At 47.2% G+C, this 17,210-nt stretch overlaps 2 protein-coding genes across 3 annotated transcripts in view; one reads left to right on the top strand and one right to left on the bottom strand.

The window, feature by feature from the left end:
- Nucleotides 1–2,745: 2,745 nt before the first annotated feature.
- Nucleotides 2,746–9,979, bottom strand: LOC142464913 (catechol O-methyltransferase-like). The gene is made up of 5 exons (XM_075568572.1): nt 9,765–9,979; nt 8,665–8,942; nt 6,580–6,773; nt 4,902–5,033; nt 2,746–3,129 (listed from the first exon to the last, which is right to left on the bottom strand). The coding sequence occupies exons 2-5, from the start codon at nt 8,801–8,803 to the stop codon at nt 2,950–2,952; spliced, it is 645 nt and encodes a 214-aa protein (XP_075424687.1). The 5' UTR covers nt 8,804–8,942; nt 9,765–9,979; the 3' UTR covers nt 2,746–2,949.
- Nucleotides 9,980–16,488: 6,509 nt separating this feature from the next.
- Nucleotides 16,489–17,210, top strand: part of TXNRD2 (thioredoxin reductase 2) — a 54,943-nt gene continuing 54,221 nt past the window's right edge. Inside the window, exon 1 of one of the 2 annotated variants that reach the window (XM_075568564.1) lies at nt 16,489–16,561. Coding sequence is in view for 1 of the 2 variants with exons in the window: in XM_075568563.1 (XP_075424678.1) it covers nt 16,659–16,740 (82 nt within the window). In the remaining variant the exon portion in view is untranslated. Of the gene's footprint in view, nt 16,562–16,586; nt 16,741–17,210 lie in introns of those variants that run through there. The other variant, XM_075568563.1, reaches the window with a different exon arrangement.

The raw sequence follows: 17,210 nt of genomic DNA, 5'->3' as shown, positions 1-17,210 counted from the left end.
ACTCACTACATGTTTTTTAGAGAGAATGGAACATGAGCGTAGTGGTTATACGGGGAGGGGGGATATCGCAGTGAGGGAAGGGGGTATATTGCAGTGAGGGGAGGGGGATATCTCACTGAGGGGAGGTGGGATATCACAGTGAGCTGAGGGGAGGGGAATATTGCAGTGAGCGGAGGCGGGATATCGCAGTGAGGGGAGGGGGTATATTGCAGTGAGGGTAGTGGGTATATAGCAGTGAGGGGAGGGGGATATTGCAGTGAGCGGAGGGGGGATATCGCAGTGAGGGGAGGGGGTATATTGCAGTGAGGGTAGTGGGTATATAGCAGTGAGGGGAGGGGGATATTGCAGTGAGCTAAGGAGAGGGATATCGCAGTGAGGGTAGGGGGTATATCGCAGTGAGGGGAGGGGGTATATCGCACTGAGGGGAGGGGGTATATCGCACTGAGGGGAGGGGGAATATTGCAGTGAGGGAAGGGGGTATATAGCAGTGAGGGGAGGGGGATATCGCACTGAGTGGAGGGGGGATATCGCAGTGAGCCGAGGGGAGGGGGGATATTGCAGTGAGCTAAGGGGAGGGGGGATATTGCAGTGAGCAGAGGGGAGGGGGGATTTTGCAGTGAGCTTGGAGCGGGGATATCGCAGTGAGGGGAGGGGGGATATTGCAGTGAACTACGGGGAGGGGGTATATCGCAGTGAGGGGAGGGGGGATATCGCAGTAAGGGTAGGGGGTATATAGCAGTGAGGGGAGGGGGATATCGCACTGAGGGGAGGTGGGATATCGCAGTGAGGGGAGGGGGGATATTGCAGTGAGGGGAGGGGGGATATTGCAGTGAGCTAAGGGGAGGGGGGATATTGCAGGGAGCGGAGAGGGGATATCGCAGTGAGGGGAGGGGGGATATCGCAGTGAGGGTAGGGGGTATATCGCAGTGAGGGGAGGGGGTATATCGCAGTGAGGGGAGGGGGGATATTGCAGTGAGGGAATGGGGTATATAGCAGTGAGGGGAGGGGGATATCGCACTGAGGGGAGGGGGGATATCGCAGTGAGCTGAGGGGAGGGGGGATATTGCAGTGAGGGGAGGTGGGATATTGCAGTGAGCTAAGGGGAGGGGGGATATTGCAAGGAGCGGAGGGGGATATCGCCGTGAGAGGAGGGGGGATATCGCAGTGAGGGTAGGGGGTATATCGCAGTGAGGGGAGGGGGAATATTGCAGTGAGGGGAGGGGGTATATCGCACTGTAGGGAGGGGGGATATCGCACTGACGGAGGGGGGATATCGCAGTGAGCTGAGGGGATATTGCAGGGAGCGGAGGGGAGGGGGGATTTTGCAGTGAGCTTGGAGGAGGGGGTATATCGCACTGAGGGAAGGGGGGATATTGCAGTGAGGGAAGGGGGTGTTTAGCAGTGAGGGGCGGTGGATATCGTACTGAGAGGAAGGGGGATATCGCAGTGAGCGGAGGGGAGGGGGGATTTTGCAGTGAGCTAAGGGGAGGGGGGATATTGCAGGGAGCGGAGGGGAGGGGGGATATTGCAGTGAGCTTGGAGGAGGGGGGACATCGCAGTGAGGGGAGGGGGGACATCGCAGTGAGCTGATGGGAGAGGGGATATTGCAGTGAGCGGAGGGGAGGGGGGATATCCCAGTGAGCTTGAAGGAGGGGAGATATCGCAGTGTGGGGAGGGGGATATCGTACTGAGGGGAGGGGGGATATTGCAGTGAGCTAAGGGGAGGGGGGATATTGCAGGGAGGGGAGGGGGGATATTGCAGGGAGGGGAGGGGGGATATCGCAGTGAGGGGAGGGGGGACATCGCAGTGAGCTGATGGGAGAGGGGATATTGCAGTGAGGGGAGGGGGGATATCGCAGTGAGGGGAGGGGGGATACCTCAGTGAGCTGAGGGGAGGGGGATATCACAGTGAGGGGAGGGGGGATATAACAGTGAGGGGAGGGGGGATATCGCAGTGAGGGGAGGGGTGATATACACAAGAACAGGAAACCTAGTTTCGAGCACACAGTCACTGATAATGATAGATGAATTAGTTAAAAAATAAATTTTGAACTTAAGACATTTTTTTTATCTGCCAAATCCCCAAAGTCTTGATGGGGAAGAAGGTGCTGCGCGGCGTGTTACAGACTTGTACAACGTGAGCTCAGACCGAGGGTCAGTGGTATGTGAGCTGCAGTGACCTCTATACCAGCCTGACGAGAACCTGCCACATTGTACAGCTGCAAATGCTGGGACACTATTGTAATCCTGGTCTCATTCAGGCAGAGTTGGCATTATATAAAAGGCTTATGTTTTCTGTATTATTTTACAGCAAATAGAAATCCCCACGTGTGAGCACAAACTCACACGCCTCAGACCTGCCCTTCCCCATTAGCTCTTAGCATACACTGCTTCCACGGCAGCCAGGGATTCTGGGAAATGACATGCAAATGAGCAGTGTTCCTCAGCTAATGTATGCACAACATTATGGGCCTTGTTCACTAAACAGTGGTTAGTCATAAGACACCTTACAGCCCATTTGCTTGAATGGCCCCTGAAGGTGCTATATGGTTTAGCGCCCCTTAGTAAACTAAATCCCTAAATTTGGGAAACTCCCCTCCAGGGTCCAGGAAAGGATTTACAGTATTTGATCCCTGTGCCCCTGCATTATATTGCGATTGAATACTTTTCATAGGGTTTTACCTTTCTGACTAATTCTGTTAAATCAATAAGTATATCATAGACTTTTGCTTAGATTATGCAGTTTTATTTCATTGTTATTAAAAAGCAGCAAACGTTAAAAAAAAAAAAAGTCAATTTGTATAGTAATAGACCAGAGACAGGATAAATACATCACCTTCAAATCACTATATTGCAAGAGGTTATTGTATACCTATCCACCCTTTCACTGCCAGAAAATCTGGGCAACACAGGCAGCGAAGGTATTAATAGAACAAAAAAATGACACATTTAGCCCTTGAACACAGCCTTTTCCAGGGCATCCTCTCTGTCCGTGTACTCCAGGTGAGACAGGTAATTGGTGCAGTCGTATCGGCCGCAGGTGCGGACGTACTCAAGGAAATCTGGAGCTCCCGGCTCGATCACATTGTCGGCAAGTAACACGGAGCCCTTTCTAAGCAAGCCGCAGCTCTGCAGAGGAAGAGGGGGTTAGGCAGAGTACAAATCAGGGCAGGTAGCTTAGTTGTGCAAAACTCAAAGACCCCCTTATTTCACACCACCGAGTGTCACTCAAAGAAACTTCACACATAAAACAGTTCATTGAAAAGCTGAATAGTCACCATGATTGGCTGCTTTTTTACACTGGTTCATTGGATACACGGGGCAGACCGGCTTACTTTCAGACCGAGACACGGACTTATATTCCGTTATATGGGGTTAGAACAGGGGAGTGCAATACCCATCCTCAAGGACCACCATCAGGTCAGGTTTTCAAGATATCCCTGCTTCAGCACAGGTAGCTCAGTCTTCGACTTCACCACTTGTGCCGAAGCTGTGATATCCTTAAAACCTGACCTGTTGATGGCCCTTGAGGACGGAAGTTGCACTCCCCTTGGTTAGAATGAATTCCTTGTGTGATCAGCATCTGTAACCAAATCCTAGTAGGAGAACTGGACTTTGCGCTCCTAACGTGAAGGAATCCTGCGCACTAGAGACGCGCGTGTCACATAGCAGGACGGTGACGCACCTTACGTTAAAAGACCGGTGTATGGGACAAGCTGCACAATTCACTTTAGGGTTACATACAGGTGTAGCCGTTACTGCAAGCCGCGTCGTGCTCCTATGAAAGAAATAGCGCAATAGCCCCGCCTCCTTCTCGCACACCGGCTGATTCAGAACAATGGATGCGTTGTGTGTGCCCTGCTGCAGCGCGATGCGGGTTGCAATAACACTGGTGACACGTGTCGTGGAAAAACTCAGGTGACACTTATTATTTAGACAAAAGCAATCAGTTGAGAAACGTTACTGCAGCAGGCGCTGGCAAGAGAGCATTCAATACGAATCTGACATTGCTGTCTGACTTACACAAACAGCACTGATCAGATGTTCCAAAACAGCCTTACTTATACCCCAAAAGGGGGGCGGCATGCATCATTTTATATGTCATTATTGGTTATTACTTTAATATATCTTAGCAGACTAAAAATAAAGAAAAGATTTTGCTGCCTGAAAATCTCATCTTCCCCCTTCAAGGCTAGCAGCTGTATATCTCACGCCTTAAGCCGCGCTAAGCGTGCGCTTATAGTAGGAGCGACCCGACAGCTTGATCGCTGGAAGTCAATTAAATTTTTTCAGTGAAGTCAGCGTCGCCATCTCCGTCGCCGGCACTATAAGCGCGGCCTTAAGCTTCGTCCATGCTGCCGCAGACCGCGCAGGAGGTGTCAGGAGGGGGTGCGCGTTGCGCGAGAAATCAGTTGAAACTGATTTCTCGGCGCGACAGGCAGGTCACGTGAGTGGTTCCCCCAATGAGCGCCCCTAGACACACACCCCACGGCGCATCTACCATGGACAAAAAAAAAACCGCACCACGATTCACGTGGGTGACATCACACAGCCGCACGGCCCTCCGCGTGGGCGAAGGAACCATGGCCCGGGCCTAACTCTACAAAGAGACAATGAGCAGATAAGAACTGGAGGGGCCACCGGGTTAGCTCTTATAAGGTGACAAACGTTCAGAGAAAAAAAAAAAACTTCTTTTATATGTCTAGTCTACAACTTCACTGTTACCCATAATACACTGCAACACAAAACATGGCTTTTCTCATAGTTATACAACATTATACTTCCACACATGTACCTAGAAAGGTAAATAGGCGGCATTATACGGTTACCAACCTATACCTGAAGCCACGGAGACAACGGGAGGGGCGGGGGAACAGGTCTGACAAAAGATGGCGACTCACCTCCAAGAGTTTGGTGTCTGGGGTATATTCTTCTTTCCAGTGATCCAAAAACACGAAATCCAAAGTGTCCACTTTATATTTATTTTTCAACTGGGGGATTATTTCACCTGTGGTGCCTTCCAGGAGCTGTACCTGGAAAGGGACGGCATTGCACTGGGTTATTGAAGGCTGTCCCTGCGTTGATGTCTCGCTGCACCTTTTAATACCTCCGCGATTGAACGGGAGGTGAAGGACACAGCACAGAGGTGCACAGTTTTCGTTTCGGAAGAATAAAAAGAATTCCCTACACCTCAATACTCGACTAGCACCCTCTCTCTCCGCCTTAAACCACACCTCCTTAACGCAGCACACGAGTAGCTCCGTGGCTGATACTATACACCTCATACTGTGTTTAAACCCGTGGCCCCCTGCAGACACACTTACCAGAACGCCCCCCTACTGTCTCTGTACGTTCTTCCTACCTACCAATTAGATTGTAAGCTCTTCGGGGCAGGGACTCCTTTTCCTAAATGTTAGTTTTATGTCTGAAGCGCTTTTTCCCATCATGTGTAATTTGTATTATTTGTTATTTATATGATTGTCACGTTTATTACTGCTGTGAAGCGCTGTGTGCATTAATGGCGCTATATAAATACTTACATTCATACATACAATGCAACAAGTGGCAGTTAGAAGTGGGAGCCAGTGATACAACCCAACAGACAGGGAAAAAGCTTAAATGTTGAATGCCATAAAACACCCAGCAATGTCGTGACCTCGGGGTAGGGCTGGGTTTCTTTGCTGCGGTCTAATGGCATCATTGTATCATTTTCACATCTCGCTGCTACTAAGAAGCTTAACTACCAGGAATGTTACAGCAGCGATATAATCATTTAGTTAAATCCTTTGGCCAGAGCATTATAAGCCTGCAGCCACGTCACGGCATGACCAGTATGCAGCCACGTCAAGGCATGACCAGTATGCAGCCACGTCACGGCATGACCAGTATGCAGCCACATCACGGCGTGACCAGTATGCAGCCACATCACGGCGTGACCAGTATGCAGCCACGTCACGGCATGACTAGTATGCAGGTCCTAACACTACCTGGTAACATCCTCATTTACCTCTGCTGAGAATGACCACAGCAGGTCTGTCATTCACAGGAACATGAAAGAACAGGGTTTAAGCTCCTCACCCCTCCCCACTTTCCAATTAGCAGTTTTTTTTTCATGTTCCTGTGTACGACAGACCCGCTGTGGTCATTCTCCGCAGAGGTAAATGAGGATTTTACCAGATATTGTTAGGACCTGCAAATTGGCCGTGACGTGGCTGCATACTGGTCATGCCGTGACGTGGCTGCATACTGGTCATGCCGTGACGTGGCTGCATACTGGTCATGCCGTGACGTGGCTGCATACTGGTCATGCCGTGACGTGGCTGCATACTGGTCATGCCGTGACGTGGCTGCATACTGGTCATGCCGTGACGTGGCTGCATACTGGTCATGCAGTGACGTGGCTGCATACTGGTCATGCCGTGACGTGGCTGCAGGCTTATATCGCTTTGGCCAAAGGGTTTAACTAAATGACCCTTACTCATGAGAATATTAGCCCTGAATTATTGTACTGTATAATTGTCACTTTGGATATAGCACTGGGCATTTCTGTCTTTAGGGATGATATATATATATATACACCTTATCCTGAACTCCAGCATATTCAAATATCTGCTTGGCCACTGCAATGTGAGCTGGGTCCATCTCCACGGTGAAGAAGCGAGCTCCAGGCTTCAGGAGCCGAGCTATCCGGACAGCAGAATATCCGCAGTACGTGCCCATCTCCAGTAATACTGACGGGTCGGTCTCTTTCAGTACAAAATCCATGATCAGGCCTGAAAATGAAGTACCGTGCATCAGTGTCAATCCCTGGTGAGCATTTACAGTGGCGGCCAGTTTAAATCTAATGCGGCTGCCGCCGCAGTTTAAAAAAAGCTGCGGGCGACGCCCCGGCTGTCTTCGGCCGGTTTTCCCACGCCTCTGGCGCTTTCAATAGAAGCGGCCGCCGCGCAGGAAACTCCGTTTTCAACGGGGAACAGACCCGCGGCTAGCCAGCTATGCACACGGCAAGCTTTAGAATAAAGCTTGCCGGGACAGTATATGTGCTGTTTGTGCCCATTTACAAATGTGTTTGCAAAAAGCTGCAGGTCAAGCTGTTGTTTTTCAAAAATATATATATATTCATTCAATGTGTGCATCAATACAATCTACACACTGACAAGTGATTAGCTAAGTTGCCGATCGATCCGTTCTCCTGCAACCTATCGCTGAAGATTCGGCTCTGGGGTTCACTAAATGCATCTTGGTTCCTCTGCTGCATGTGACAAGGGAGGCACTAGATTCAATTGGTTCACTGCTAGAGAGAGCAGGGCTCAAAAAAGGTGATGCGTTCCAGAAGGGAAAGGGGATGTGACTTTGTAAATGTCAGCATCCAGAGAGATGTAGCGCACAGCCAAGAGAGTGGGTCAAAATAGGTTAAAAAAAAAATCAAGCTTTATTCGTCCATTAAGAAACGGAGGTGTAGAAACCTCCTACATGTTTCCTGCTGTTGCACTTTATCAAGGTTTCTACACCTCCATTTCTTATTGGACGAATAAAGATTGTTTTTTTTTAAACCTATTTTGACCCACTCTCTTGGCTGTGCGCTACATCTCTCTGGATGCTGATCTTGACTTTCTACCAGTAGCAGCACGCTTCATGGCAAGCATAGGAAGGGGACACTCCAGTGATGCGAGTAGAAATCTTCATTGGACATTACACTATCTTTGTGGTTCAATAGAGATCCAGCGATCATCCCGATGAGGTCCTGAGAAGTGGGTTTTTACCCCCTTACTCCTTTCCTTCAGGGAATATTGGCCCCTTTAAGTATTCCATACCACTAGACAATTGTCTCAAGATTACTCTAACCCCTTAACCTGTGCTGTGGATTAAATCTGATGACTATAATCACAATGCCCACTTAATGCCGCCCAAGCAACAACAAGACCTCCCTGTTGGCGTAATGTAATATGCAGAGGAGTTTTCGGATTTTTGCCAATACGGAGCAATCCAAGACATAGATTGTTTTATTGTTGTTATGTTTTTACATAGAATTGAAGCAGGGGGTCTCCGCAGCTGAACCGTGTTCATTTCAGCTGCGGGGTCCCCTTACTTCCAGAGCTACTTACCTCCGGAGGGGGTGCAGGCATCCCTCTGCTTTTTAAAGCTCCCGCGCCGTGTTGGCCAATAGGAAGCCACGCCAGTGACGTCACGGTTTCCTATTGGCCCGCAGGGCGCGCTCCCCACCTAGCCGAGCGGCTACCGGCACCTACTACGGAGCTACGTATCTACGGAAGTAGGGAGTCCCAGCTTCAGCACAGGTGGCTCAATCAGTGGCTCAGTCGAAACCTGTGCCACCTGTACTAGAAGCAGGGACTGATTGCACCACCTGTGCTGAAGCTTGGACTGATTGAGCCACCTGTGCTGAAGCAGGGATATCCTAAGTACCTGACCTTTTGGTAGCCCTTGAGGACTGGAGTTGGCCGCCCATGATTTAGATCTAGTACAGATGTAGCCAGCTTGATCACACTCACTGATAACGCTGCATATCGGGATTCAATATCACAACATATACCCCAACATCCAGCGATAGCACAGAATAGCCCAACATGCCCTCCATTACAATAACCCGGGCTACACCTGCATTTGACGGCCGCAGAGCGCACCCCTGGAGCCCCCCGCCGTTACCTTTCTCGTCCCCCACGTTCATGGCCCATTCCTTCGTGCTGCAGTATTTATCGATCATGTCCACCACACTCTGGGGGCTGCCGCGCACTGCGTTCTGCAGCACGAACTCCAAGATCCTCTGCTCCAAGGTCTCAGACATGATGTAATTTCTGAGGATATCTACACTCTGGTGTCAATAAATCTTTGCCGTGGCACTTCACCGAACGTGAAGAGCGATGAGCAGAGTCGAGAATGAGACCACCGCAGATACACAGGAGAATTGTGTTGATATCCACCACCTGCATTAATAATAATAAACACGTCATGAGTTTCGCCCAGCAAGTCGCTATGATATTTTGACTGTTTATCACTGACTTCTAAATGCTGAACTAAGGCACCATAACAGGTTTGCGTCTGTGCACCTTTATCAGTGAAACGTTGATTTGTTTGGAATAAAGATTATATTTTTTCTATACCCTCTGGCAATGGACTGGGGCGGTCTCTGGAGATGAGTTATTAGCAGTATTCAGAAACCATTTCTTCATGCTGTGTTCCTGAATTCATTTCTGTTGGAAAGAATGTTCTTGTTGCAAGTATGAGTTTCGCTAGCAGTAGACTCTCAAGGCCAGGCCTATGGCTCAACGCCCAGAAGTACCAATTCTTCAGTTATACAGAATAATGAGATAAAATGTACCTTGTCATACCTTGTTGTTGTATTGAGCTGGATTAACCCAGTTTGTAATTATTTTAGTGACCTTTAATATGATAGGTTTAGAATAGGGAGTAGTCATTATATTCTGCCAAGTAACCTATGTTAGACAATGAAAATGATAAGTGTATATAAAGCCTGCTTGGGACCTCCCCATGCAGAGTCTCTGATTGACTTTCATGTATGATCATACTCTATGCTGTAAGGCAATAAACTACTCAATATCTAAGAACCCGTGTTTGCTCTTATCTATGTAAATTTGCAAACAACAACGGTTTTCATCTTATTAAAAAAATAATTAAGTGTTTGTCAGGGTTAACAATGAAAAAATGGATACACATTTGAATTTGGTGTGTATCGGTGCACTATTTTTGTGTTTCCATAATCCCCTTGTGTTATCTTTGTCTCCTACCTGTTGCCGAACTCAGGAGCTGAAACTGCTTCAGCGCAGGATGATCAGTCGTGTTGTTTTTCTTGTATTTTTCGGTTAAAACCTGTGAACGCAGCCTTCTCCCAAGGGGCACCAAGAACTGCAGACGGGTTCGGTGAGTATCAAGGAATCTTTAATGTGCACAAGCAGATGACACATTAGCAAGCGGCTTCAGCGTGATCTGGGATGGGGTAATACCAACCCCAGTATTTATAGCCTGTGGTTACAGAAAATAAGGCGGCACTGCCCTATTACAATCTAAAAACTCTGCATATGCTTTATTAGAGCTTGGTTAGCATAAAATACCTCATTCCCATTATTGTTGTTTTTACCGAAGTTAAGTTTTAATCTCTTTAGGAAACACATGATATTCTGAAATAGTCTCAGAGCAAACCTTGCCCACTCATACATTCTTTCATACAGAAATAGTACAATAACAAAGTGCGTCAGGGTACTGACAAATTGTATCGTTATCACAGGCACAGCCTTGGAACTTCTATTGTGCAAACAAATAGTTAAAGAGTGGCGCTTAAATCAAATTATAGTGACTTCAATAAGTGCATGTGAATAATTGTAACAGTGTATCAATGTGAAAGCATCAGTGAATGTGACACAATAGAAAATAATAATAAATGCAGCTTCAACCCTTCGTGTAGATTGTTTTTCTTCAATCCAAGAGATGTCAGGTATCTGGATACTGGGGGGCGCAGGTAGAAATAAAAAAAGAGCAAACACAAGCATATAGTGCAAATATGTCTGTTCAAGTGGTATGGTTCTTAGAACAAAGTAGCCCAATGAGATTTCAACTTACAGATTTCTCAAAGGATTCGTGTATGTAAAGGTATCTTTGTGAAAATTGTAAACATCCAAATCACCCTTGAATCGATATGATGGGACCTTAGTAGTGTGAAAGAGAGACACAAAACATAGTGCAGGCTGTTCCAACTTTTATGCATAAAATCAATATAAACATTTGCACTCACATTCTGCAAATCAAATCAAGCAGATTGGGATAATATCCCCGCCAAGTTGTATGTCTGCTTCCGCAGATACGCTAATAGGCTGCGCCCGTTTCAGGAGATGAAACCATTACGGTGAAACGCGTAGAGTGGTAGCTGATTGTAGACAGCAGAGGGATTCACTGGAGGATTCCAGCCCGCCTACCTGCCCGCTTCCGGCGGCGCCTAACGCGAGAGACGTGAGACGCAATGCCAATGTTAATGGCATAGTTCATTATATGTATTTTAATAAATACGTTTTAGCTTTGTCACTAGGAGTTTGTTTAATGTTCTGTGTTATAGCTTAGACTGTCATTACCCAGCAGTGTTACGCTATGATTTGTCTTGTTTGTCTTTCTTCTCATTCCATGGCATGAAAGCATCCGTGCAGTTTTTTTTAAAATGGCCACCGCGCCCGATCGGGAGGAGGGGGAAAGAGGTGGAGTGAGGCGCCGGCAGCCCTACACGTCCCCAAGCAGCCACCGTACTTCCCCCAGCATTCCCCTCACAGCCTCACTTCCCCCAGCAGCTCCACATCGATCCCCTCACGATCCCCCCAGCCCCGCACCCCCCCCCAGCCCCGCTCCGATCCAGCAGCCCCATGATGCCCCAGAAGCTCCACATCGATCCCCCCCCCCAGCCCCGCACTTCCCGATCCAGCACCCCCACGATGCCCCAGCAGCTGACACCTAAGGTAGGGAGGGAGGGGGGGCTGTGTGCGTGCTGTGAGAGTGTGCTGTGTGTGCTGGTGCTGTGTGCGTGTGCAGTGTGCTGTGAGTGTGTGTAGTGTGCTGTGTTTGCAGTGTGCTGAGTGTGTGCAGTGTGTTGTCAGTGTGTGCAGTGTGCTGAGTGTGTGCAGTGTGTGTGGGAATTTTTTTTTTTTATTATTCGGGGTCCACGCTCAAACCGCGTTATAAGCGGATCCGCGTTATAGCGAATCGTGCTATAACTGGGTTGAGCTGTATATATATATTGTGACAAACGCCCCTCTTTTGTAGCGCTGACATCTGTCTGGGTTCTTCCCGACACAGTCTTCTAGGGTTAATTATACTACAAACAGGAACATGCAAAGTATTACGTTGCTTAACTCAGGCTTCTGCCTGCTTTATTTTCATCCAAGTAAGGTACTGCAGCTTTAACATGTGTAGGTTAGAGGCACTCAGACATTTTCATTCAGCGGTTCACTTATATCAGTGTCATAGTATTTCCCACACTGTTATTTCAAGTAACAAGAAACCAAATTATATAAACAAAATCCTATCCCTTTCAGGGATCTAACTACACATCATAATCAACCTCTAACTGCTGCTGGGCCAACTAACCTGGTTCCCCAGCTTAAAACAATGCCCTCTCATTTAGGGTCACTAGATACAGCATAGTCTTTTAGAAACAGCAATACATATTTATTTGTCTTATTTGTTCGTGGTGGGAACTCGGTCCCAAGTGTCCAGGCAAATCCTCTGGTACTGTGATACTTGGAGGGGCCGTCCACCCCGAACTGGATTCCGGGGAGCAGCGACACCCCCAGCCCCCAGGCTCTAAGCAGAGAGACTGAAATGCAAACCTCTCTGTTCTAAATACCTGTGCAAGTGATTAGAAGAGCAGGTGAGGGAGAACTAGACCCATTGTAATCTGTGGTCTGGATTTTCCATCCAGCAGCCTGAGTTAATGTGAAGCTGTGGAATGGATCATTTTTAACTATTCCTGCACTTTCTGACCTAAAACGGGGCAGAAAGCTGCCTAACATCTTTGGACTATGTCACAATATACACACACACACACACATGTACATACATTGTGTGGATATAGATGTAGAGGTATCTGTACTGTGTCAGCCGAGCTTATATCACTAACATTCAGGGACCATTTAACACCTTAAGTCACAAATCACATACTGCACAGGGGGGATGGATAGGCTCTAGTCACAGATACATTCCAATATGCACTGTTTTTAAGTAAACCCTTGCTTGCTTTATCCATTGTAACACCGCTGGAAGAAGAGATCAGTGTATCTCGGAAGCTTGCACAAATAAAAGCATTTTGTTAGCCACAGAACGGTATCGTCTATTCCTTTTTTATTATATATGTGTGTATATCTATATATAAAAAACATGCTGTTGCTAAGCTCATATAACGCAGGACCTGTATTATAGTATTTGTATATAGAATAAATAGTATATATTAGGTTAAGTACACAGGGTGGGGTCACACAGCGCCCACTCCTGGTATCTCTCTCCTGACAGGCGCTGCTCGGGCAGTCCCGGGGTCCTCTCCTACATGGCGGCGCTCTGTCTGAGCTCGGCCCGGCGCTGGGGGGGTGGCGGTAACCCGGGTCAGGGGGACCTGATGCAGGGTGACTGGTATCGGGGGGAGCAGGCCGCATACTGGGGGGGACGGTATGAGGGGCAGAGCTGTCAGTGGGGCAGGAAGCACATGATATCCTGAAATAGTCTCAGAGCAAACCTTGCCCACTCATACATTCTTTCGTACAGAAATGGTACAATAACAAAGTGCGCCAGGGTACTGATAAATTGTATCGCTATAATTCTGGGGTTAAGCCACAGGCACAGCCTTGGAATTTATATCGTCAGCGAAAACTCATCTTTACCCACAAACACTTATCACACGTCCACATAAATCCGAAGAGACCAAATGGATGACCAGTAATCCCAGAGTCTCTTTCTTCTGTATAGCCCCCCTGTCGATAATTCTTTCACAAACCTAAATCAACAAACAGAACGGAGGTATTAAAACAAGTAGCATCTGTCATTTTCCTCGTCATTTAGCCCCTTGCGATATTATGCATCAAGTTTCTCAATCCAAATCTTGTTTTAATGACAGATTACATGCATGTGTATATATATAATGTATGTGTGTATATCATCAGCTTCAGCCCTTGCCTCCCCACTGCTGGATGAAGCCTCCCTAAGGATCTTCCAAGTACTGTGGTTGCAAACCTCTCCTCCACGTTGCTCCAACAAATTTTTTGATTTCATTCTCCCATATTACTTTTGGTCGTCGTCTTGGTATTTTTAATCTCTCTTGGAATCCAGCTGAGTATCATCTTTGTCCAACGATGATCATTTCTTCTTGTGATATGTCTGGCCCACCACCATTTTAATTTCTTCATCCTTGTGATGATGTCAAAGACTTTTGTTTGGTTTCGAACCCGTTCATCCAATTTCCAGTCTCCTTGGGTATTACCCAGCATACATCTCATCCTACTCCTTTGCATTGTCTGAAGCTTCTCAATTATCTTCGTATTTAGGGTCAAAGTTTCACATTCGTACGTGAGCATAGGTAGAATATACTGGTCGAAAACTTTCCTCGAGCCACAGTGGAAGATTCCCTTGAAATATGGTCTTGTTTCTTCCAAATGCCTCCATCCCCATCTTCATTCTCCTATTGATTTCATTCAAAATGTGCCCATCCATTGTTATTTGCCAGCCAAGGTAGACATGGGGGCCTATGCAGCAATTTGCGATATGTGTGTGTCGGCAGCGCGCTTAAATCTCCTGTGTTTGCCGGGAATTTGCCGCTAACTGCAGTAAATGGCGATTGTGAGGGAAATTGGTGAGTTGCACATGTTGCGAGTACAAGGCGCAGCGCTCCGCGTTCCTGCAGTCAGTGGCGGATGACTGCATGTATCCGTATTTCACTTGAATGTGGCGTCAACCTCTGCACATAAATAAAAAATCCTCCTTCTTGCTTAAAGCATTCAGTTACTCACGGTAGTGACTGTCTTGCTGTTACTGACATTAGCAACCCTTTTACTGCTGTCCCTAATTAGATACTTTTAGAAACATACCTGGTGCAGTGCTACAGTTGTGTCTTCTGTTCTTTGACACGTGAAGAGGTGATACATGTGTGCATGTGACTTGTGACATCTCATGTACATTTGTGTCTGTGTGTTGGACTATGTTGCAAAGCTTACATTTCAGTGAGTTGCTGTGTGTACTGTAACCCGTGCATGCAGCAAGAGGGGGATGACGTCATGTATCTGTATTGAAGGAGAATTTGGCGGCAACTTTTGAACATGAAAAAATCACCTCATGATAGTTTGACCTTACATTCTGTTACTCACAGCAGTGTGTTTCTTGCTGCTAGTGACATTAGCAAGGCTTTCACAGCGCTGTCCCCCAATAGATAGTTTTAGGAACATACCTGCTTCTTGTCATTCACAAGACAGACACCTTTGGCTAACATTAATAATGTATTTTATTATAAACAACACATGTAACAGGTTCTGAATGACATGTAATTCAATTGAAGCTGCGCTGCCAGCAGCAACAGTACAATGACACAACAATGTCACTAGCAGCTGAAATTTTCGGCTCTCGCCTGCTTTTTGGTGCCTTCTTGTATTGCCGCAGCTTTTTGGCGCTTTTCTCGCAAGGAGTTTCTCCCGCGCACCCCCGAGATCTTACTCGGCATCTACTGAATTCTGCGTGCTACTTAATATGGCGAAATAGCCATTCTCGCCACCCCGCCGGCGCTTGATATCCGGTAACAATTGCATATGCCGTTTTTCAGTTAACTCGCACACATACCGCCATCAACTGCATACTACATGCCAATCTCGCAATAAAACAGCCAAATTCAGCCTTCTCGCAAGTTACTGCATAGGCCCCATAGTCTTCACCTTCTTCTAGTCCTATTCCATTTATTCCAATCTTTGCAGACTTGACACATTTGTTGAACATTACTTTGGTCTCGCTGAGATTCATATGTAGGCCCACATTGTTACTTGCTTCGGCGAGTTCTCTCCGATTTGTTACTGGAGGTCTGCTGGACATGTGGCAAAAATATCAATGTCATCTGCAAATCGTAGGTTACTGAAATATTCACCGTTTATTTTGATTCCTTTTTCTTCCCAATCTAATTTCTTTAACAATTCATCAAGTGTTACACACATACACACACACACACACACACACACACACATGTACATGTATATACTTACATACACACACGTGTGTGTATATATACTGTATATGTGTGTGTGTGTGTGTATATATATATATATATATATATATATATATATATATATATATATATATATATATATATATATATATATTTATATATATATATATATATATATATATATATATATATATATTTATATATGTGTGTGTATATATAACACACATGCTGTTGCTAAGCTCACATGACACAGGACCTGTGGTACAGTATGTTTATATGTATGTATGTGTGTGTGTGTGTGTGTGTGTATACATAACACACATGCTTTTGCTAAGCTCACATGACACAGGACCTGTGGCACAGTATGTGTGTGTGTGTGTATATATATATATATATATATATATATATATATATATATATATATATATATATATTTATTTATATATGTGTGTGTATATATAACACACATGCTGTTGCTAAGCTCACATGACACAGGACCTGTGGTACAGTATGTTTATATGTATGTATGTGTGTGTGTGTATACATAACACACATGCTTTTGCTAAGCTCACATGACACAGGACCTGTGGCACAGTATGTGTGTGTGTGTGTGTGTGTGTGTGTGTGTGTGTGTGTGTATGTGTATACATAATACACATGCTTTTGCTAAGCTCACATGACACAGGACCTGTGGCACAGTGTGTGTGTGTGTGTGTGTGTGTGTGTGTGTGTGTGTGTGTGTGTGTGTGTGTGTGTGTGTGTGTGTATATATAAAACACACAAGCTGTTGCTAAGCTCACATGACACAGGGCCTGTGGCACAGTATGTGTATATTGAATATACAGTAAATATGAGGTAAGAACACAGGGTGTGGGGGAGGCCACACAGCGCCCGCTCCGGGTGTCTCTCTCCTAACAGGCGCTGCTCGGGCAGTCCCGGGGTCCTCTCCTACATGGCGGCGCTCTGTCTGAGCTCGGCCCGGCGCTGGGGGGCGGCGGTGACCCGGTCCAGGGGGACCCGAGGCGGGGTGACAGGTACCGGGGGGAGCGGTATGAGGGGCAGAGCTGTCAGTGGGGGGGTATGAGGGGCAGAGCTGTCAGTTGAGGGGGGGTATGAGGGGCAGAGCTTTCAGTGGGAGGGGGGGGGGTATGAGGGGCAGAGCTGTCAGTTGAGGGGGGTATGAGGGGCAGAACTGTCAGTGTGGGGGGGGGGGGAGTATGAGGGGCATAGCTGTCTGGGGGGGGTATGAGGGGCAGAGCTGTCAGTGTGGGGGGTATGAGGGGCAGAGCTGTCAGTGGGGGGGGAGGGGTATGAGGGGCAGAGCTGTCAGTGGGGGGCGATTGAGGGGCAGAGCTGTCAGTGGGGGGTATGAGGGGCAGAGCTGTCAGTGGGGGTATGAGGGGCAGAGTTGTCAGTGCTGGGGAGGTATGAGGGGCAGAGCTGTCAGTGGGGGTATGAGGGGCAGAGTTGTCAGTGCTGGGGAGGTATGAGGGGCAGAGCTGTC

This window comes from Ascaphus truei, chromosome 13, assembly GCF_040206685.1.
Source record: "Ascaphus truei isolate aAscTru1 chromosome 13, aAscTru1.hap1, whole genome shotgun sequence".
In the NCBI taxonomy this organism is placed as follows: Eukaryota; Metazoa; Chordata; class Amphibia; order Anura; family Ascaphidae; genus Ascaphus; species Ascaphus truei.
Note: the sequence above shows the minus strand (reverse complement) of the source record. Positions and strands in the feature narration are given on the sequence as shown.

Coding starts and splice junctions, on each gene's coding strand:
- LOC142464913 (XM_075568572.1), bottom strand. CDS start 8,803: ATGTCTGAGACCTTGGAGCAGAGGATCTTGGAGTTCGTGCTGCAGAAC. Junction 5,034..6,579: donor ATGCTGGAGTTCAGGATAAG/GTGTATATATAT, acceptor GTCCCTTTCCAG/GTACAGCTCCTGGAAGGCAC. Junction 3,130..4,901: donor CAGACACCAAACTCTTGGAG/GTGAGTCGCCAT, acceptor CTTCCTCTGCAG/AGCTGCGGCTTGCTTAGAAA.